We start from the raw sequence: 23488 nt of genomic DNA on the forward strand, positions 1-23488 counted from the left end.
CACTAGATTAGATCTGGCCCTCCACCAACAGAAGCCAAATCCCATCTCCACATTCAGAACCAAAACAACATCAAACTATAGTAAAATGATGATTTTAAAGAAGTTACTCAACAATTATTAATGTGATATGTTTACAAAGCAGCACAGCAGAAATTAAAGAAAGTAAAGAAAATCCATTACTGTAATGCTTCTGGAACACAAATACCAGTGTCTTTTTAAGTGTATTTTTTTTTTTTTTTTTTTTGTGTTTTGTTTTCGTGTCTTTGCATATCTAGAAAAGATGTACAGAATATGAGCCTAAACTATGGCCCGGAGCACATTGGTGGCTCGCTATCCTTTTTTTGGGCGGCCTGTGGCATTTACTACGATTATAAATTGACACAGCCCAAGTCGCCTGCTTGCATTTGCGCCAGTTACTCTTTTAGCCCCTTGGAATTAACAGTGCTAAGAACAACGGAACACTTTTTGCTCTCACACTTCCCCAATCGCATCACATTACAATAACCACACATATATGTACTAAATTTTTGTTACTACTTACACTTATTCACCATCTTGTCATATTTGGAGATGTTTCTCAAACTCCAAAATATAAATAAAATGCAGATGTCAATGCACTTCATTGTGAGAGATACATTTCGTGGCATGCATAAATAGCATTATTTACTGTAAACATAATGTCTATTTTATTTCATTTTCTTTAAAATTTTTGGAACACACTGTAGTGTTGTGAATTTGAGGTAAATAAAAACTGTGAAATTCAGACACGCAAAATGTATATATTTTGCAAATACACTTACCAACACGAATATTCCGAACCATTTCGTCAACATTTTTCTAATGGAAAAATTTACATATTTTTCCCCGCTTTAGAATGTGTAAAATGTTTTTCTATTGCACAGAGGATTTTAACCATGAGCTGCAGTCACCCTGTTGTGAAAGATCTTTTCCATTCCACAGGAAAAGTACTGGAGAGGCTTATGACGTCAACTTGCATTACCGTAAAATAAAATGTACACATTTGTCCCTGCACTCAAAACGACTACTTAAATGATATTCGGCAATTCCCGGATCAGTATAACCATTGGCAATAGTTATTATCCAATTATATGCACCAACATCCTCTGTCAGATTTTTTTTTTCTTTATAATACGATATTTATCTGCCTAGTTAAAGAAAAGTGCTAACATTACGGTAATAACCGGAAATGACATAAGAATCGCAACTGATATAAAGACCCGTTTTTTTCCGGTATAAATGGGATTTTTCTGCCTCCGGATAGGATGTGTCGGTGTCGGTTGTTGTCAGTAATTTAAGCGACGTATGTTTTTATTTTAGTACCGCAGATTTTTACTGAAGTGTATAAAGTGATGTTTGACTGTTGTTCGTTTAAACTCAGAGCTGTAGCGTCCTCTGTGACTGTCAAGCGCTCCCTCGACTGAGAAAACAATGCAGGCCTAGCGAGCTAATGTTAGCATGTGTGGCTAGCTGGCGGAAGCTATTCGGATATCTGCTCCAGTGGACCGCAGTGGGGACTTAAGCCTTGGGCGAAGCCGTTTTCTGACTGCGCGAGAACATACCACTCGGTATGGAGCACACACATTCAAAGCAACATTCCACATTGCTGCAGCAATCTGTTTTCGTCATGTTTTTCTTTAGTTTTTATTTCCGAGGCACATTTGAAAGCTTTTATCTATCGCCTCTTCTATTTGGAGTTACGTGAAGGTAGTTGGTTAGCATAGGCGAAATGAAGAACCCGGCGCTGTTGTTTTGCTCTCAAACATCCCCAACCGTCTCTATTGCTACACATTTGGCGTCAACAAAATGTGTCTCGACCGGATCTCTTAGTGTGTCTGTGAAGTGATTGTAGTTAGAACATTTGTGATTGCGGCAGGACTTTAACTCGGGCCCAGAACATGACCGCAAAGTCACAACATTCGCAGAATGGAGCAACCAAAATGTGTCAATCCAGTCCCAATGTTAATATGTCTTGTCATTACTTTTTGTCAGTTTACTCTACCAACTGTAGATTCGGTATTTCCAGGTCTGTATCTCTGTCTGTGTAGCCTGCATATCTATATCCAATGCGTTTTTGCGAGAAAAAAAAATGCATAAAAGGTTTGATTCTCATAATGTGCCAATGTCTCTTAGGCTACTCTTACATAAACAGTTTCTGTAGAAGCCGTTTTAAGCGGCCTCATACTCAATCCGTTTATTTCCTTTCTTTGATTTTGAAAAAAAGCTTTACTCTTGATTCTACGCCTAAAGCAGCACATTTTTCATATGGTTATAGCCTAAAGTTTGCGCACCTTACATAGTGTAGAAGACGTGAGGGATCACGCCCTTGTCTCATTTTCCTTAAAAAGAATGTCAATGCCCAATGTCATCTGGCCTTAAGCGTAGTATTAGGAATTATCTTGCTTTTTTTAATCTTAAGATGTAATGGCAGACCTCCTCTTTAGGTTGCTGAAATGTAAACATTTAAATTCATGATTCCAATAAGAATCCAGATGAAAGTGCAATGAGAAAAGTCTTGAGGTCTGGCATTATCAGAGTTCATGCACTTTTATTCTTCAACCCCTGTGCAGTGGAGACAAATCTTTGTACAGTAGGGCAGCTTGGTAGAATAGTAGTTGGAACATTTGCTTCTCATGTCTCTGTTTCATACTTTGAATCTGGGCTCTGGACATCCTGTGTGGAATTTGCTTTCTTGTCCTCCATTCGCTTTTGTGGGGTTTCTCCACTCACACGTTTTCAAAAGGTACTCGTTAGCTTTTTTTAAAGCGCCCATATTTTACCAAACTGACTTTTTCTAGTCTTGGGACATTATATTGACTCTGTGGTGCCTCAGTTAACATGTGAAGTATTAATCAAAATCATTTACATGTTATTGCAAGTGAGTCTTATGCCACCAAATAGTAACAACTTTGTCTGTTCCAATACATTTGGCCACTTGAAAAGTGGGTCGCGTTAAACAAAAGATGGATTTTCCTGATTTGTTAAAGACCTCTGGATGTAAATACCATGAAGTAAAACAAGGAATTTTGAAGTTTTTGTCTCATAATAATCTTATATGAAACCCACATGTCTATGGTATACAACAAAAACAAAGGCTGAATTGTATGATAAATGTAATAGAATACCATGAATCACATTTTAATATTTCAAATGTGATCTTTCTTTTTCAGCTATGACATCTCAGCTGCAAGTCTTCTCACCTCCCTCCATTTCCTCCAGTGCCTTTTGCCGTGTCAAGAAGCTGAAGGTGGAGAACAGTGTTTGGGATGTGTCCACTACTGAAGCGTACAGCTCCATAGCGGGCCAGTCAGCATATACCTTTACCCCAGCCATGGCCGTCCCACCCTTTGCGCCATCCCTAGTCTTCCCCCCAACAGCACCCGGATCTCGGGGTCAAGTGGTGGTCCGGGCTGCTGATAGCACCGGGAGTCTTCCTCGGGGTTCCAGTCGGCGTGTCACCGAGCATGCAACATCCTCCTCCTATGCCCACATCGAGACAGCCTCAGAAACGAGAGGACACCGCCATGGACAGAAGAGAAAGATGGAGGAGACCAATGAAGGCAGCGGCAGCGGCTGTGGCAGCGTGCAAATTCTAGAGGAGCTGTCTGCACCGGCAGCGACATTCTCCACTCGTACAGGCGGCGGAGGGGGAGGCGGCACAGGCCAGTCCATACCTCATTCGGCTCCAACCACCAAAAGCAGTAGCTCCAACGGTGAAGGCGACTATCAGCTCGTGCAGCACGAGATCCTTTGCTCGGTGTCCTGCAGCTATGAAGTTTTGGAGTTCTTAGGGAGAGGCACCTTTGGACAAGTGGCCAAGTGCTGGAAGAGGGGTACCAATGAGATTGTGGCCATTAAGATTTTGAAGAACCACCCTTCATATGCTCGCCAGGGACAAATTGAGGTAATGTCTCATCTTGTCATAAAACATTTCTAATTTCCACTTCAATCTGATCTGCATATGTTAGTTAGCCCCACCTCCTATGGCTTGTACAGAGTTGTGAAAAATTGGTTTGGCCGTCCTCGGCAGCAACAACTGAAATCAAGCATTTTCAATGAGTCTTTCACATCTCTGTGGATATATTTTGGCCCACTGTTCCTTGCATAATTGTTTTAATTTTTTTTTTTAACGAAATCACAATTTAAAGGTACAATTTTAATTTTACTTGGGTTATATTCATCCAGTTATATTTTTTTTATCTTAAAGTTGAGAAACTGTGCAAAAATTTCAAGTATTTGAGAAAGAGGCCAATACTTTTCACTGCACTGTAATATCAGTAGGATGGAAGAGAAGACATGCATAAGTAGCGCAAAATACATCTGTATTGTAATGCCTCTTTGTTGGTGCCATTTTTGGTGGGTCGAATGTTGTTTCGGACAAAACACATACCCGGATTCTACACCTTCTGATGGTAGCCTTTAGCGTCCTCTCCCACGCCCACAATTCCTGTAACTCCGCATGCTGTCCTCTCACACGTCTGCTTTTCTTGTATATAACTAGCGTGTTGGCAGGAAATGCTCCCAGTCAATTACAGATTTTGGACGTCGGTGCACATATAAGGCACTCCGCATTATAAGGTACCCTGTCCATTTTGGAAAAGATTTAAGAATTGCCAAGATGAGAGATCTCTCTCTTAATCACCCTGAATCCATTATGTCTTGTTATAGTCACTCACATCCAATCTTCAAGTGGCAAAGTTAGAAGAAAAAGTAATATTTATTTCCTATTGAGATTTCTTCATGGTGGGACGGTGGATCAGCTGGAAAGTGTTGTCTTCACAGTTCTGAGGTCCAGGGTTCGTTCCCAGCCCCGCGTGTGGAGTTTGCATGTTCTCGCCGTGCCTGCGTGGGTTTTCCCCGGGCGCTACGGTTTCCTCCCACATCCCAAAAACATGCAACATTAATTGGACACTCTAAACTGCCCCTAGGTGTGATTGTGTTTCCCGCTGTTTGTCTCTAAGTGCCCTGCGATTGGCTGGCAACCAGTTCAGGGTGTACCCCCACCTCCTGCACCTTGACAGCTGGGATAGGCTCCAGCACTCCCACGACCCTCGTGAGGATAAGCGGCTAAGAAAATGGATGGATGGATGGATGGATTTCTTCATGTTCTTGATTGTAGTTAAGATAGTTTGGTCTAAGATAATAAATCTACAGCCAAGAACCTATTCTATGATTATGTCACATCCTATAATGGTAGCTGCTCAAGTGAAGTTGGACAACAGGGTCTTTGTCTTTTTTTGCCTTTTTTTTTCAATACTTACAAAAGTTTAAACTGAATTATTTTTCTTGCCTAACTGAAAATATTTCTAGTCAGATTTTAAAAAAAGAACAGGGATGAAAGTCCTCAGGATTTTCCCGAAATTCCGGATTTTCAATTTTTCTTGAAAATTGCTCCGAAAATTGAGGAAAAATTGCCTAAAATTAATATAGGATATTAGTTGACAACATTGAACGAACATGCGTTTGAGTTTGTTGTTTTGCTTTCACGAGCGTAGCATTGTTGAAGCACTAACACTAGTAACAGTAGCTCCCCTCCCCTCGCATTCTCTCAAGACGTCACTTATTTTGTGTGGTCTTGACATTAATTTACGTGTTTATTTCCTAAACGTTGTTAACTAAACAAGCCTACTCCAAAACATCCGGTATTTACTCGGGAACAGGAAATGCAAGTTAACCGTACTGAGCATGTAAGGAGCATGTACGAAAGCGCATGTTCAGAACTGCTTCACGTAATGCGAGGCATTTACGTTGAAAGTCATCAACATCATGGGCCATGTCAAAGAAAATTCAGTTACACCAGGGGTTCTCATTGTGTCGATTGTGAGGCAATGTAACGGCGTAAATAAAAAAAAGTATCATTCACCTCGTCGCTTGATTCAGGTGTGGCCAATACGTCGAGCGCATCCCCCACCCCCACCCCCTTTCCACAACAATACGTCACGATTGCCGACAAGATTTTTTGTTCCAATGTATCGCTAGCTTGTTGTCACGAACGCCGATTACGTTGAACAAAACTTTCAGCATCTTCAAAACATTGCGAGTAAATACCGTTCGTGTTTATTCCTTGACAGGCCAGTGCATTGAACTTTTCTTCAGATAGTTTGTCAGATCAATAATTTTTATTGATGAAAATTTTTAAATACATTTTATATCATGTTCTGCTAATATCTGTTAAAATTGGAAGTTATCATTTCTGAGTTTTAAATTTTAGTTTTCTATTTTAGTTATGTATTTGTTTATTTTATTTTTAATTATTCAGTTATGTTATATTAATCCAGTTTATTTTAAGGCCAACCCTAATCACGTTGCGAGCATGACTGACCACACCCATACATTTGAAGTGACTGTGTGTGTGTGTGTGTGTGTGTGTGTGTTGTGTGTGTGTGTGTGTGTGTGTGTGTGTGTGTGTGTGTGTGTATGCATGCTCGTATTTGTATTTTCACGAAAGTCCACTTTCATCTCTAAAAGTAACAATTGGTCATTCATTTTTTTGTTTTCACAATTGGTTTTTAACAAGCTAAAATATAATTCATTTGAATACTTGATTATTTTTATAATTTTTGTAGGATACTCAACTTGAAATATTCAGTAGCTGCAGCCCTATTACATTGTGGAATTGAACAATATCCAAATTGTTTTTATCCCATTACAAAGTGTCATAACTGTCCCACGGTAATGTTCTTGACAAATTCTTGAAAATAAGGAAATTCAGAAAAAAATAGACAAATAGTTATGTGAGTTTCAATAGGTTGGCAGCACCACATATACAAATGTATACTTATTTTTTTATTTTCCAGGTAGGCATCCTGAACAGGTTGAGTGCAGAGAATGCAGATGAGTACAACTTTGTGCGCTCTTATGAGTGCTTCCAGCACAAGGGTCATACATGCTTGGTGTTTGAGATGCTTGAGCAGAACCTGTATGACTTTCTGAAGCACAGCAAGTTTAGCCCACTGCCTCTGCGGCATATTAGACCAATTCTACAACAGGTAGGCACACCTTCTCAGAGTCACCCCCCTCCCAAAAAAAAAAAAATATATATATATATGTATATATAGGTTTGCAGGCCGACAAATTTTTGTGTTTAGGTGGCCACGGCACTCATGAAGCTCAAGAGCTTGGGACTGATTCATGCTGACCTCAAGCCTGAAAACATTATGCTGGTGGACCCCCTCAGGCAACCCTACAGAGTCAAGGTCATTGACTTTGGATCTGCAAGCCATGTTTCCAAGGCTGTGTGCTCAACATATTTGCAGTCTCGCTACTACAGGTATCACAATTTCACAAACTCTCTTTTTATTACTCCACCTTGCTCGTCCCTCAAACCTATGCTTTGCTGTGCAGGGCACCTGAAATCATTTTAGGTTTGCCGTTCTGTGAGGCTATTGATATGTGGTCCCTGGGCTGTGTGATTGCTGAGCTCTTTCTGGGGTGGCCTCTTTACCCTGGAGCATCAGAGTATGATCAGGTCAGTACTGCAGTTCAAGCTAACCTAGAAACAAGAGCCTCAGTGGAAATCTGTACTTAATGTATGTATGTATAAAAATTGAGTACAATTTTATTTATTTTTTACCCCTTTTTATAGATCCGCTACATTTCTCAGACTCAAGGCCTACCAGCTGAGTACCTATTGAGTGCAGGCACAAAAACTAGCCGCTTTTTCAACCGAGGACCAGACTCTAGCTACCCACTTTGGAGACTTAAGGTCACTAAACCTTACTTTCTTATTCTATTTATTAGGCTTTACACGATCAGGATTTTTGGGGCTAATCAGATAGTTAAAAAAAAAAACTGTAATAGACCACCGATCCGGTCACAAGATTGATCAATGAGTTATTAATATGACCTGTTTGTTTACTGTGTATACTTGTGTACTTAATTTTTCAAAAATAATAATTTTTTTGTTCATCTATTTATGCCTGTGAGGCATAATGAAAGACAGAACAAATTAATGCCTATAATGAAATAAAATACAGTAATTAATTTTTTTGCCACATCAAGTAAACAGATTTTTGTATAACAAACTCACTGAATGATCATATCAATTATGCAGACACCATCAGAACATGAAATGGAGATGGGAATCAAATCCAAGGAAGCTAGAAAATACATCTTTAACTGTTTGGATGACATGATGCAGGTACTTTTTTAGGGACAATAAGCTCTTAAGTCATACATCATATGGGCCTACATTTACAAAGAGAACAAAATAAAACATTTTTTCTGTCAACATGATTTCCCCAGGTCAACCTCTCATCTCATTTGGAGGGTACGGACATGCTGGCTGAGAAAGCTGATCGACGAGAGTTTATAGATCTCCTGAAGAGGATGCTCCGCCTCGATGCTGACAAGAGGATTACGCCTACAAAGACCTTGGGTCACCCTTTTGTGACAATGAGCCACCTCATGGATTATCCACACAGCTCTCAGTAAGTGGGCAGACTCGTGCAGTAAACCCTCACATTTGTGGGAGATGAGCACAGCTCTCAAGGAACACTGATAAGCACAATTGAGGCCTTGATAAAAACACTGGGGCAAAGAAGTTCTCACTTAAAAAGATGAGGCCTGTAATTTTAATCATAGGCATACTTCACCTATGAGAGACAAAATAAGAAAAAAATTCCAGAGCATATGTATATAGATATAATTTTTTTTTATTATTTATTACCAAATTAGAGTGAAATACAAGTATTTGGTCATCAACAAACAAGCAAGATTTCTGGCTCCCACAGACCTGTAACTTCTTCTTTAATACGCATCTCTGTCCTCCACACCTAACCTGTATTAATGGCGCATGTTTGCAATCTTCCTTGATCTGGCGCTCCACACAAGATCTCACTTTGTGGGGTCAAAATGATCAAAAGTGGAGTAACCACAGCAGGGGGACCTAGTGAATGACCTGCAAGAGCTGGGACTAAAGTAACAAAGGTTACCACCAGTAACACATTACGTCACCTTGGGACTCAAATCATGCTGTGGTAGACTTGTCCCACTTCTTAAGCCACTACATGTCGAGACCCTTCTGAAGTTTGCTGGAGCACATTTAGATGATCCAGAAGACGATTGGGACAATGTCATATGGTCAGATGTAACCAAAATACAAGTTTTTGGTAAGAACTTAAGTTTGGAGGAGAAAAAATGATGAGTTGCATCCAAAGAACACCATACCTACAGTAAAGCATGAGGGTGAGAACATCATGCTTTGGGGCTGTTTTTCTGCAAAGGGACCAGTACGACTGATCCGTGTAAAGGAAAGAATACATGGGGCTATGTATCTTGAAATTTTGTGTGAAAACCTCCTTCCATCAGCAAGCACATTGAATATGAAATGTGGCTGGGTTTTAATGCATGACAGTCATCCCAAACACACCGCCCGGACAACGAAAGTTGACCTAGCCAGTCTCCAGATCTCTACCCCAAAGAAAATCTTTGGAGGGAGGTGAAATTTTGTGTTGTCTAGTGACAGCCCCACAACATTACCGCCAAAATGTGTGAAGATTTACAGAAAACATTTGACTTATCATTTCCAGCAAAGGGGATATAACAAAAGTGTGAAGATGAATTTTTGTTGGTGACCAAATGCTTATTTTCCACTGTAATTTGCTAATAATTTCCATAAAAATCTGATGTGATTTTCTGGATATTTTTGGATCACTGTTTGGGAATATGGTTAGCAACAGGATCACAATTATAAGAGTGGAAAAATAGGTCACCATTCGGGCTAACACAAACATACGTCAACAAGGCTGGAACAGTGACACTGAAGAGGAAGACCCTTGAATTGGATGTTGAGGAAGGGGAAATGGAGGATGTTGATGACGCCCAGGAAGAGCCCATTGCCTGAAAGACAGAGCGAAAAAATGCTGAGGTGGGGCTTAAGCCTGAGGGAAGATTGGGTTGACGTTGTTGAATGAGACTTGCAGAGGGAGAGGGGCTCTTTTCATCGAACATTTAGAATTTTTTTCAGTAGGTTGGGTCAGGCGAGTAATATTTAACTCATGTTTTTTTATTGCAATGAAAAATGAGATTGTTTAATCAATTTATCAATGCAAACTTTCTGCTTCTAAAGAAATCTGTTAAAATGTCATCATTTTTCAATTGATTGAATTTTGCATGGGCATCTACTTATGATAATGTTTGTATTTAAGAAATACAAACATTTTGGTTGCATAAGTATTTCTCTTTGAATGTAATTTCATGAAATAACCCACAATTCCCAGTTTGTTCATTCATTGATATTTCATACCACTTATACAGTAAATTCCCATGGAATGTTTCCATTTTGGAATATTTCTATAATTCCTCATCTTTATCTACACAGTCATCCAAATTTGCTGGTATCGATCTGAAAATTTTGGAACGCTAGTGCCTGCTTGTACACATCTTCTTACTGATAGTGAGGCTTTCTTGAAGGGTCCTCAAAGTAAAATGTTGTTCCTCCCCAGTGTGAAGTCGTGCTTCCAGAACATGGAAATCTGCAAGCGCCGTAGCACCTACGATAGCAACAAATCCATCTACTCCACTAATGCAGTCCCGAGCGCTGCAGCCGGAAACCTGACTGTTACCTTCAGTAGTCAACTCAACCAGCATAACCAGGCAAGCTCAACACCTTCTCTATGGCTTACATGTGAATTGATCTTTCAGTGCTTTAACTAGTGAATGTGCAACAGGTGCCTTCTGCGGGGGGAGCGGTGCCTTTGCTGAATTATCAACCGGCGTTGTACCAGCAGGCAACGATCAACATTCCCGGTCTGACGCAACAAAGTGTCCCTATTCCAGCACGTCCTGGTGGGCTATGTAGTCAGGCAGAACCCTTCCAGCAGACTCTGATTGTTTGCCCACCTTCCACCATTCAAGGTTAGAGGGAGTGACTGAGTCGTAGATAAGGAACAGTGATGCCTTGACTTTGGAATGTAATTTGTCCTATACACATGCTTGTACCTCAAAACACATCTCAAATCCTCTTTCCCCATTCAAATGAATGGAAATTCCATTAATCTGGTCAAGTTCCACAAAAAAAAGAGAAACCATTTTTTTTCAACAACCCTGTGAATATTCTCATTCATGAAGGTAGTTTCATTCTCATGTTCTTTGAGTCAATCGCAACTCCACTGGTCTTCATAGGTGATGTTTCTCCTCTTATCCTAGTGAGCTTCATCAGTTCTTACATCAAGGCTTATCCAGGACAGACAAGCCTGAGTTGATGTGGAAATACTCAGCTCATTGGGATGTGCCTCCAATTTACCACATATGGTGTCAATCTTTTGGAATGCGAAACGACAGTCGTTAGGATGCCTTGGAGTCGATTGTTTTTAACAACAAAAATAGCATAAAGTATTTTGCTTTATGAAAACATACAATAATATCTTAAAGTCGAATGCAAATAATCAAAACATTCTGTGCATCCTGCTTGACAGTAATTCACTATGCTGCTCCTTCTTGTGGGTACATGTTGAGTACCAGGTGGCAGTGTACGCCGTACAGACTAGCGGCTAACGTTTTTTGGGATTCTCAGCGGATGGGAGTGAATTTCACCATCAATCTTGAGCAGGAGCTAAGGTCATCAGGAGTGAGTAGGAACTATATCCCCTTCACACCGACCTCAATATTGATAAACTAATGGATTGATATGGCTTTTGTGTATGTTTTTTATCATTTGGCAATTGTATTTCTTACTTTGACTAAGATAGAGATGTACTGCATATTTTATATTGAGGAAGAAAAAACGATCAGGATTTACTAGAGTTTAAAAAAAATGGAGGGGTGGGGTAATAGGAATGGGAGGCTGTGTTTATTTAAAAAAAAAAAAAACATTCACTTGAGATTGGGAGGGAGTGAGATCGACCTCAGTTGGGAGTGGGAGGTAGTGAGAGTCCACTTCCCCTCTGTCAGCCTCTAATCCAGACAAACTACATAGAAACTTAATGATATAAAAAAATAACCAAGCTACAGTAACTTGGTAATTTTTCAAAGAGGCTTTAAGAATGTGCTTTTGAGAATTGTATACTCTGTTTTCATGTGTTCAAAGAAGTTAAAGATTTTGAAATGCAATGCTAGTTTTGCTAGCCTTTCTATTGTTTTTCCCCATTAAATGTTAGCAGTAAAATAGCGGATTAATGCCAAAGTTATGCGGTTTGGATAAATACACAAATTTTCTTTTTCAATTTTATAGTAAACCTCACCTGGGGGTGTCTATAAACTGGCTTAAGCACTTAGATTCTTTTTGAAGAAGAATTGTTTACTAGCTGCTGCTTGTTGGGAAGTTCCTTGTCATCATCCTGTACTTGTAACATAAATTTGTGGGCACCACTCTAGAGGAAAAATTTGGGGACTGCTAGGTCAAGGTATCACTGTATTCCAATTGTAGCATCCGTACTGTTTTATACATGAAACTTGCGAGATGTTCATCAATATGATTCATCCATCCAGGGCTGCAGTCAACAAGCAAGAGCTCAAGTTTCCCTGTAAGAATGGATAACTCGGTTCCTATAGTACCTCAGAATCAGCCTGCACAATCCTTGCAGATCCAGCCCAGCATGCTCACACAGGTAAGAGTTCAGTGGGCGTTTGCATGTCTGACGTCAGCCAACCTTCTTATAATATAAATCACACAGTATTTGACTGTATCAGCTTTCTTTTATGTTGAGTTGTGATTGTTTTTCTGGCATTTAAGTGCTGATATGGCAGATTTTGTGGTTTGAATGTATGAAAATTCGGTTTCCTTTTTTGCATCCACTTTTGGTAAATTTCTGCATCATCATGTGTCACCCACATTACATGTCATGTAAGAACCTCAAAAAGGGCATTTTGGCTACCCTGAATGTGAAGTTATCTTTAACTGTTATTATGGTGTGAAGCAGGGCTGGACGATATAGGGAAAAGATGACATTGCATTTGTTTTTCCATAACTCCACAATATATATTATGATGTGGGGAAAAATACAGGATAACATTTTTTATGTGAAAATCAGCACACATATTTCTTTCCCTTTTGGACAAAGTATAATGGCTCAAGTGGAAAATAAACCACACACTAACCGCAGACCTCAGATGTATTCTGAGATTTCTCTGTGCCTGAGAATATTAGTTTTAATCAATCTGTAATTTTACACATTTGAACATAATAATCATGTACCTAGGCCTAGTTTTTTGTGAAGCTAAAAAGCCCCAAACGTTATCACAATAAATGGAATCATAAATCTGTAATCATGAAAAATAACGCCTGTGATGTTTTGGGGGGGAATTAATGTGCTTTTAAATCATTGTTGTTATTTTCCCCTTGGCTCTGAAATAGAGGTTCACGACCAGCCTGTTTTACATATATGCGGTGCACACAAAACAAGGCTGTGCAGAATCAGCAAGAGTGTTATCGGGTTCGGCGGCCTTCCATGAGTCCACCAGCAGTAAATGACACAGCTGTCCAACTCACTGTGTGATCTGCGACCTCAATAATGTGTATCGAGTCCGGAACAAATAGCGTGTCCATTTTATTTATCCAGCGATAAGTCAATATAGTAATTCTGACAGGCCTCCATGCATTAGTGTTATTATATTTCAGTGCATTAGTTTAAGCAACACACACTGCCGTCTGCACAATGTGCCTGGATCGGACTACACGATTGTAACCCATTAATTGGCCCTCATTTGGTATAGTGGCTTGTTTCCCAGGTCAGGCCCGACATATTTGACGAAACCTTAGAGCATAAATCGACAGAGCACCTTCATGTTTACGTACAAAGGTAAGAGGTTATGTTACCTGCTTTAACCATGTTCAGAGCACTTCAACCTTACCTGAAGCTCTCCTTGAAGAATAGTCTAAAATAATATCCAAACGCACCAGGGGATGACATCACACCTACAGGATTCTCTGTATGTTGTTTGAAGGGTTCTCTTTTATTCTAACATCAGTGCTAATTATATTAGCGTGTCTAGTTTTTAGTACTTTGGTTTGCAGACATTGATTAATTGTTTTACATGACAGTTTTACAGTGAACAACCTCTGGGAGTAAAAACTCAAAGCAGGAACATTTTAACTTATTTGGAGAGATTTTTGCAAGTTTCAATTTTATCTTCTACCCTTGACATCACTAGGACTTTTGTAATGTGACTATTTGTGCAAGCACACACCGCATTGATCATCAAACAATATATCGTGCAGCCCTCATTTCAAGCAACAATATAGTTTTTAGAGCTATGATTACCTATATTTTGTTTCAGCAAATCATATTTTGTATTTCCACAACTGTCATTGCTACTCCGGACTTTATGCTTCTTTTGTCTTGAGTGTCATTTGGCCGCAGATCTGGTCACAAGCTAACAGACCTCATTTCTGTAGTTGCAGTTTGTGTTTCCAGACGGCGTATTCAGCTGGATTGTTTTCTGCTCTCTAAATCGCACAGCAGCCCCAAAGGACATTTCCCTTTCTCACACTGCCTTCCCACATCCTCTAGGGTTCCTGTACACCCCTGATGGTGGCCACCCTTCACCCACCCTCATCAAGCATAGCCTCCCAGTATTCTCTACCAGTCGGGCTAGGTACCGGGGTGGGTCGACCCACTCTCTTGGAGCACACAGCCACAGTGCTGGTAAAGAACCACAAAAAATCGATTTGCACTTTTCCTGCTACCAATAACGCGTCTCTCTCTCTCTCTCTCTCTCTCTCTCTCTCTCTCTCTCCCTCTCTCCCTCTCTCTCTCTCTCTCTCTCTGTCTCTCTCTCTGTCTCTCTCTGTCTCTCTCTCTGTCTCACTCTGTCTCTCTCTCTCTCTCTCTCTCTCTTTCTGTCTCTCATCACACTTTTACTATTTGTTTGCTTGTCTCTCTTGGCATTACACATTGAATCTCACTCTTCTCATACATGGTCTGCTCAAAGGCCCATGACAATTATATTGCAGTAAATTGCTGATGGAGTCAAGTCCTCTGATCTTTTACTTCCAGCATCCTTGCTGACATTTTATTTGTAATTCTGGATACACATTGACTTAATACATCATTTTAAAGGATTCCTTTTTTTCTCCTCCTGCTCCTTTTTTCCCTCCTCACTTGATTTAGGCACTCTGACATTGTCTTTCCCCATAGGTGTGCTTAGGGCATGGAGCGCATGTGTTGCTGAACTGGTCTGTGCTTTGCTTGCAGCTTCTCATATCCTGTCCTCCTTTTTGATTTCAGTACAGGATGGTGCACATCTAAAGCACACCAACATCCCCACAATTTTACTGACACACTTTCTATTTCAGCCCTACAACATATGGCATGCTGCAGACTTATTAGTATTTTCAGTTAACCAAACCAACTAACTCCTATTTCTTCTTTTAACAGGCACCATGATTTGTTTTGTATTGTTTTGCACATCCTGGTCTGTTTTCAGTGCTTCTGCGTTTGTGCTTTGCATGATTTTGTTTTGTTGCAGGGCAGTGCTAAAAATAAGGGAATGGCTTGGGAAAGGTTGCTCCCTGATCTTGTGCTTTGCCTGCAGCAGAGATTTGAGTCTTTGGTTTTATTTCTCAGCATGGCCTGGTTTGCCTGATATGTTCAAGGCATGGAATTCCTTCACTGAACACTGCTATGACCTGGGTTGAATTGTGACTCTCTGGGCCCTTTTCTCCCAGCAGGCCTGGCCCACTGGAACTCAACAGATCCTCATTCCGTCGTCATGGCAACAGGTCCCAGGAGTAGCCATCCACAGCTCTGCTCACCAGGCAAATATTGCAGAGTCACCACAGGACTCCCATCATACAGATACCACCACTCAGCAGGGACACAACTGGAGGTGTGTCAACCATGTGGTCTTCCATCTCCCCCAGGGATGAGAGGCATCATTTTAATCATTGTCTTGATTACATTTGTATCAGGAATTGTTGGGTAGTAATCAACATTAACTATGACTTGAGTGGGGGCGGGGGACAATCCAAGAAGGTAAAAAAATTGAATTTCCTTTTTCTATAAGCAAACGGAACAAATTGATAAAGATGGAAGTTAAAGTTTTGCACAAGAAATCGACGATAAAAGTCATACCTACCCCCAGGCTAGTTTTGCAAGATTTTTTTACAATTGGAAAATCTGTATTTTTCATGAATTATTTTTGATAAATTTTCTCTATGGTTCTTCGAGGAATATTGTCTTCAAAATGGTCAACTTTTATATGTAATGGAAGTAAAAATAATTTGCTCTGATTATGTTGCACAACACTTAACTTTCATGTTTCTTGTTTTTTGACAGGAGCACAGCACAAACCAAAACTCAACAGGAGCGGAAGAAGGTCAAGGCCCGACGAGGAGAGAACAGAAACAGGTGAGTGACCAGGAGAGAATTATGGCTGATATTAAATGACTCATGACTCCTTAAGGCAGTGGTTTTTAAACTAAGGGGTGCAGCGTCATGACAGGGTGGGCGCTGATTGCCCCCCACAGACATAATTTCAGAGGGGTGTGTGTATGTGTGTGTGTGTGTGTGCGTGCGTTAATAAAATGTTCATCTCCAAACGTTTGAAAAGCACAGTCTTAGGGTTTAATGACTGTAATCACTGACGTCACTCATTGTTTTTGATTAAAAAAAGCCCAAACACGATAGTTTATCTTCCTGTACTCCTGTAAATGTGAATAATTTGCTCTTGGGTAGATTTCACCATTCAAGGAGCTCTTTTTATTTTTACTACCCCCCACATGCTTCGGCTCAGGGGTATCTCAACTGCGTCGTTGCTCGGCACCAGTGGTGTGACGTCGTCCAGTCTCATGGCGACTTTGTCGCAGCCCATCGTCATTTCCGACACCCCCAGCCCGGCGGTCAGCATCATAACAATACACAGCGACACCGACACAGAGGATGAGCGCAAGTTTCATCCTGCCAGGTGAGCCTCTGATGACCCAGTTACAAAGATTTTTAACCAGCAAATCTTGGATTGTGAACTAAAGCCGTTTCTCTTTTAAAGCAGTGTTACACTCAGCCAGCGCACTAATGTTATCAGCTGTGTGACTGTGCACGACTCCGACTCCTCTACCGCCAGCCCCCTGACGCCGCGTCCCCGCGCACTTAACACAACTAGCGCCGTTTCCTCTCGCCAGGCCAAGTCTCTGGCTGTGGTGGCGCCCTCAGTCAAAGTTCAGGCGCTTGACAGAGGAGTGGCTACACGTAGCCGCCCAGAAACTGGTGAGAAGAGCACTCATTCCTGTGCAATCCATCGTTCTGTTGTTGTTTTTTTTTTTTTTTTTTTTTTTTTTTTTCGTTGTAAGGGGACAGTGGTTAACATGTAATACTCTTTTGAACCCAAGTGAACTACATAAAACCCAAGAGAACGTCTCATCAGCAGCCAAGTAATTCGGGCGACAGCCTGGAACGGCACGGACTGATGCTGAGCCAGTCCCGCCCCTTAAACCTCAGCCAGGTGAGCCTGCTTTTAGGTTGCAACATACAAATACAATCACACACTAAAACTCTTTTAAGACTTAAGTACACACCCACCTATTTGTGGTACATCTCTCACAAATTCACCTCCCATAATTGGGACCAAGCTCTCCCTCGAAGAGCGGCAAGCTGTGTGAAATTCTCGATCCTGCACACCTGAAAATTTTATAGGCTAAACGAATAGTTTAAATAAAAAATATCCCACTAGGGGTAATCCCAGAACAGTTAATCTTATCAAACCTGTTTTACAATACCGTCATCTTGTCTAATGGAGAGAAGTGCTTTACCCCCATCTAGTGGCGCTGACAAGGAAGTTCAAACCTTTGAAGTCGGGCGTTTTAGAACAAGGCAGCCATTTACAGCAGTTCACAGAATATTTTTGCATATTGACAAATGCTATGAGTAATTGTGGAAATGAAGCATTTCATTCAATTTAAAGCTAAATTTAAAACATGCTCACTTTCCTGGGTAATTTCCAGCTAAAAATACCAAATTTGAGGCTACATTCACACCCCAAGCCACGGTGTCCATTTTTTAGGTTAAATATGATTTTCATGTAATAGTTCACATTAAAAACATAAATACGACTTCTAATGTTGGATTGAATGGGACCATGACATCACAGGGATGTTCACAAAACGGGACACGCACAAACATGAGGTACCGTGTTTCTGGAAGTAAATATGGCAATTTAAAGATGTTGTGCAACTCGAGTCAACATTTTTTACGTTTAGAATTTCTGAGCATCTTCTTTTCACCAGTGATCATTCATGACATTTGTCATCTTTTGATGAGTGATTATGTGCGTTCATACTGCACTTGATTGTGTACATATCCATGTCGGTAGAAGGCTTGTGTCAGATATGAAAAAAGATGGAATTTTACTGTTCACATTGACATGAAAAATGTCAGGCACATTGGGCAAAATAAAAAAAGTTTACCTGCACTGTGAACATAGGTTTAATAACATCGCTCAACATCGCACCCATGCCATCATTCATTTGAAGATGAAACGCCAAAAACACTTCTTTAATGATTAGAGACTTTGATTCAAATATCAATGCGGATTAGTGAGATTGAGTAGTAAATTAGTTAGTTAGAGCTAGTAAGTTCCGTTGCTGTTTTAGACCAAAGCAGCATGGAAGTTGACAAACATTTGTGTGTGTTTTGTGAAGGTCCAGCCCCTGGTGTCTTCATCTCAGGAGCGCACCGGGCCGCCCCACGCCGACTCATCCTTACGTCGCCAGCCGACCTTCCCCCCGGCCGCCTCGGCTCCGCACTACAACTTCCCCGAGGTGTCGGCCCTCGCCTCGGTCTCGGCCGCCGGGCCCGGCCTGTACACCTACCCGGCCTCCACCGCCCTCTCATCCGCCTCTCAGGTCATGGAGCAGCTGCTGGGCCGCGGCCACGTCGGCCACCCCGGCCACTCCGGACACTCCCCCTCTGCCTATGCAGCCACGTACCCCTCTTCCTCCACCTCGTCGTCCTCCTCCAGGAGAGACTCGGCCAGCCGCAAGGAGTCGGTCAGCAGTCTGCTGCACGGTCTGCCAGCGGTCTACCAGCAGCAGTTCGCCGCAGCCTCTCCTTACGTGAGCGTGACTCCGCGGGCCGAGGCGTACGGTGCCTACCAGCTGAGCCCCAGACGCCTGACGCAGTACCCCTACCTATAAGATTCTTCACATAGCACCTCCAAGGGACGACTGTCACTTACCTGATTGCTGCTTTTCACCACAAGGCTTGTCCTCCATTTATTTTCCTTCAGAAAATATGATCTGACGCCCATCTTTTAGCCACTTAATATTAGGCGTCGTGGTCTTTGTTTCTTTGTGTGAAGAGAGACTCTGCTCCTGTCACAAGCTGCGACGACACTTAGGCCAGCTTCCTGTGCTAGTGAAGGACTAGCGGACACTAATCCAATGAGTCCCTGTGTTTTAGCTAACCTAATAATAACTGTACTTGACCCTTGTCTGTTTACTCATCAATCTGTCTGTTTAATTTATGTTTTGTCCGCGTACGGGGGGAAGATGAGGGCGTTCGGTTTTAGCCACGAAAGATGGCCCAAATGTGATGGCTCAATGTTAATTTAAGTGCACATGTGATAGTGTTTATGTAGTGACAGTGTTTTAGGCCAGATGAACCATGCAATAGTTTTTTTGATTTTCCGCTCTTTCTTTTTAACTGAATGTATTTATGAAATCCAGACGAGTGACATGAAAAGCTTTTTGGGTTTGTTTTAAAACGTGAAAAAAAAAAAAGCAAATTATCCTGTTTCTTCTTCAAAGATAAAATATGTATCTTGTTTGTCATAGCCACACCTATGAAATGCAAAATTTACTAGCCACTGTTATTTAGTACCTCTTCATAATTGGTTGAAGTAAGGCCAGTTTTTATGTAACAAAGATAACCTTTGGATACTTGCTCGCTGCAGTACCCGTGACTGCCCATATAATATTTTGGTTGAGTACTTCAAGTCATGTAAGAAGCTCCTAGCCATGTGACAATAATTAGTTCCAAAAATGAAAAGCAGCCAAAATATTGCAGGAGAGAGATTTTCCTTCTGGTGACTGCAGTGAAAGTTCTAATGGTGACTGCGGGTTCTAAAATATATATATATATATATATTTTTTTTTTTTTTTTTTGAGTTGATCCTTTCCTGTTTGCATCGTTTTGTGTTGTAATGTCTTGAGTATTTTACCGTAATTTCTCGTAGTTTAAAATGCTACTCGGTAGAACTAATTCAGGGAAATTATTCTGCTCAATAATACACCATCACTGTTTGCATAAAATAGCCACAAACACAAATGTCTCCTTTTATCATTCTCTTTAAAATAACTGATTCCGTTGAAGGACAAACGTGTGTGGGCTGATTAATACAACTCCTGCTAGTCTTTGCGGTGGATGATGAAGCTTACGTGAGCTCAAAATTCACTGTTTTGCATGGATGGGTGGATGTAATCTTTTATCTTTCCACTTCTCTGGAAATCGCCTTTTATTACTTCTAGCACAATTTAAAGTCATAAAATGTTTCATGGGAATAGCCACAATTTTTACTTTGTATGTTAATGATGTTATTAAACTGTTTCCTCTTGTGTGGGGAATGTCATTTACAATATTAAAGATAATCAACCAAAGGAAGCGGACGGCTTTTAGATATTCCACCCATCCATTTTTTTAGCCGCTTATCCTCACAAGGGTTAGGGTTAGGAGTGCTGAAGCCTATCCCAGGGGACATGGAGACAAACAGCTGCATTCACAATCACACCTCGGGGGAATTTAGAGTATCCAATTTATGTTGTATGTTTTTGGGATGTGGGAGGAAACCGGAGCGCCCGGAGAAAAACACGCAGGCAGGGGGGGGGGGGGGGGGACATGCAAACTCCACATGTGCGGGGCCGGGATTGAAGAGATGACGAATGGTCATTGGCATATTTTTGTGAAACTGAAAGTCGACGCTCATCACGTGGCGATTGGTGCGTAGGTGGTGTCTGATTCCAAAACCCTCGCAGCAAGACATACGATAGTTCCTCGTGAGATGAAAATTGCATTGTTGGGTGAAGCTAGTGAGAGATTTGTCTGATTTTTTTTTTTTTTTTGCCGCCGAGTGCTTGCGCTGCACTCAGAGACGCAATTGTTTACTCGATACCACGTGGCACACGCGAGCGCTCTTCTAGGCCAGTCCGGATGGTAAGCAGAATTCCGCTTCACTCCATTCGCACGTCAATGTGAGCGGAGATAAAAGACCTCCCACAAACTGAGTATTATTTGATGTAAACTACACGTAGGAGTATTTGGGGTTGATTATGTGATACTTTCATTTGCAAACCGGTGCTACAATTGCACATACAATTTAGAAAAAACACGAGCATAAGGATTATGTATCGTGAATTTATTTCTTTTACACAATCAACAGTCAGTAACGTGTAGACAAAGGAGCTGCAGGGAAGCTGCACTGGACATTAAAAGTCCAAATGTTCAAAGTTCAAATGGCACGTTGCCATTATCTAAACTATAATCTGTAGAATTTAAGAATAATAACAAGTGTATTTCAGAAAGGGGAAGTAAAAATATAACAATGAATAAAAAGGCCATCAGCTGTTTAAACACTTTGGGTGGAATTGATGGCAAAAGTTTGTATTTTACTGCATACTGACAAATGAAGAAAAAAATATCAGCTGGACCAGAAAGGTAAAAGGACGGGTGCTTGACCAACACTTGGGGTCTATGTGTGCACATGCCTGAAAATAATCAATCAATCCTAATGACAAAAAACATCCAAAAGGAAGCAAATCATTCATGTGATGGTACTTTGTCAGGAGTACTGTAAATACCTACAAACTTCTTTCTCTTCTCTTCCTCCTTAGAAATTGAGTAAGATTTTCACCTTAGTCAGAAGCACAGAAAAAAAAATCAAAAAAACGTAGAATTGCGCAAATGAGGTGCTAAACAGATTTCCATTTCGTTGTTTCGTTGTGCGTGTCTTAAGAGAAGTGTACTGGGAGTATATTTAGGTTTTTCCTGTACTGTGTTGGCATGTCAATTCTACACTAAAGTGCTGCTTTAACACAAATATTACAGTCATTAGTTCATTTTGGTGTAACGGCAACTTGTGCGGCGTACATTATCAAGTAATGAGTTACAGTTAAGATCATGCCTTTTTACTTTTTTTTTTTTTTTTCTTGTGGTGAGTAAGCGATATTCCTCCTACTGTCCTGAGAATTGCCACAACAAAAACTAAGACGTCCGGTCTTAGTTTTTTGTTTTTGATGCAATCAACAAAACAACGCATGCAGTTCCCGTAAAAAGTCAATTTAAAGGTCAAGTGTCATCCCTATAAACATTCTAAAATAGATATTGTAATGAAAAATACATATAACATTATTCACTTCAATGTCTATACAAAAAAAAGTGTGAGCGGAGAGCGCGTCATCCATGCCCAAAGTTGCAGAAGTGTCATTCTACAACATCCAAGTGGTAGCCATATTGGCTGCATCACCTGTCCGTGACGTCACCCCGGATACTCGCCATTGAAAACACGTGGTGGACCCTACTATGGGAGACGAACACGCGGCTTCTGACACGGAAGCTCTTTTCAAAAAGGAAAACACCACACAACCGAGTAAAGTTACCAGGGCAATATTACCCTATTGTTTCGAGCTATATTCAGATGATATGCGATCACGGCCAAACTGCCTCCCCGTCCAATCAACTTCCGCGGCAGAGATGAGCCATCGCGGCCCGGCGCCGCGACAAACCACCCCGACCGACAATGCCGGCGGCTGGCGAGTCACCCCAGCCGACAAGGCACGCAGACCAGCCGGGCTGCTTTACGACGTTGTCGTCGCAAGCGGCTGAGATCATCCTTGTCGGGAGCATTGTTCATAGCCGCTGCCATACGCGAGCCGACGCGGCAGCCTTCGGTGGCGAGGCGACGCAGCAGCCTTCGCCGGCGAGGCCGACGGTGTCCGCTGCACACATCGACACATTTAGCACACCTGTCATACGTACGTGGATCTTTTGTTTCGTTATGAGACGGAATACGTGGTCCGCCCCAAACTATTATTTTTTTTAGTAGCTGCATACACACCTACCTGTCATTTGGAACCCACGAAGCTCTCGTCCTTTGCACCCGTGCAATCCATTTTTCATGACTAACCGGGTCTCTTGCAAACTTATGAAGGGTAAATCCATCCTCCCGAGTTTTCAAGCAATCTCCAGCAATGCAACGAGCCAGTATTTTGGCTAACACGAAGGAACAACGAGCTACCTTCCCGCAGGTAAAACTAACGGAAACAAACGCCTCCACTTGAGGGCGGTCCTGCCATGTAGGTCACTTCCTGCTTCTTCTCGAAAACAAATCTCTCGAGAGGATTTTCATAGCCGGAGTTACAAAAAGCTGTATAATGTCAAAATCACGTTTTGTGGTGAAAAAACGCATGTCGGCTGCCGTTTTTTCATGAATAATATACTAAAAATCATGCATTTCATGACAGTGGCACTTTAAGTATTAACACTGCATTGTCGCCTCGCCAAGTTTGCTGCAGATCACAATTAATGACACGAGAACTGTCCAG

General features: G+C 41.3%; 1 protein-coding gene across 6 annotated transcripts; it reads left to right on the forward strand.

The window, feature by feature from the left end:
• The first annotated feature begins 1265 nt into the window (after positions 1-1265).
• hipk1b (homeodomain interacting protein kinase 1b) lies at positions 1266-20224 on the forward strand. 6 transcript variants are annotated; one of them, XM_061832877.1, is made up of 18 exons: positions 1266-1586; positions 3189-3922; positions 6816-7007; positions 7107-7288; positions 7363-7486; positions 7604-7723; positions 8072-8158; positions 8263-8447; positions 10464-10614; positions 10689-10875; positions 12448-12566; positions 14469-14603; positions 15626-15786; positions 16236-16307; positions 16693-16863; positions 16945-17162; positions 17285-17397; positions 18593-20224. In XM_061832877.1, exons 2-18 carry the CDS (start codon positions 3191-3193, stop codon positions 19085-19087), a joined length of 3444 nt encoding a protein of 1147 aa, XP_061688861.1. In that variant the 5' UTR covers positions 1266-1586; positions 3189-3190; the 3' UTR covers positions 19088-20224. The 6 variants fall into 6 exon arrangements, with proteins under 6 accessions (XP_061688861.1, XP_061688863.1, XP_061688864.1 ...); XM_061832879.1 differs by having other exon boundaries at positions 16948-17162; XM_061832880.1 differs by having other exon boundaries at positions 15629-15786.
• Positions 20225-23488: the final 3264 nt, after the last annotated feature.

Source organism: Syngnathoides biaculeatus, chromosome 10 (genome assembly GCF_019802595.1).
Source record: "Syngnathoides biaculeatus isolate LvHL_M chromosome 10, ASM1980259v1, whole genome shotgun sequence".
Taxonomy (NCBI): Eukaryota; Metazoa; Chordata; class Actinopteri; order Syngnathiformes; family Syngnathidae; genus Syngnathoides; species Syngnathoides biaculeatus.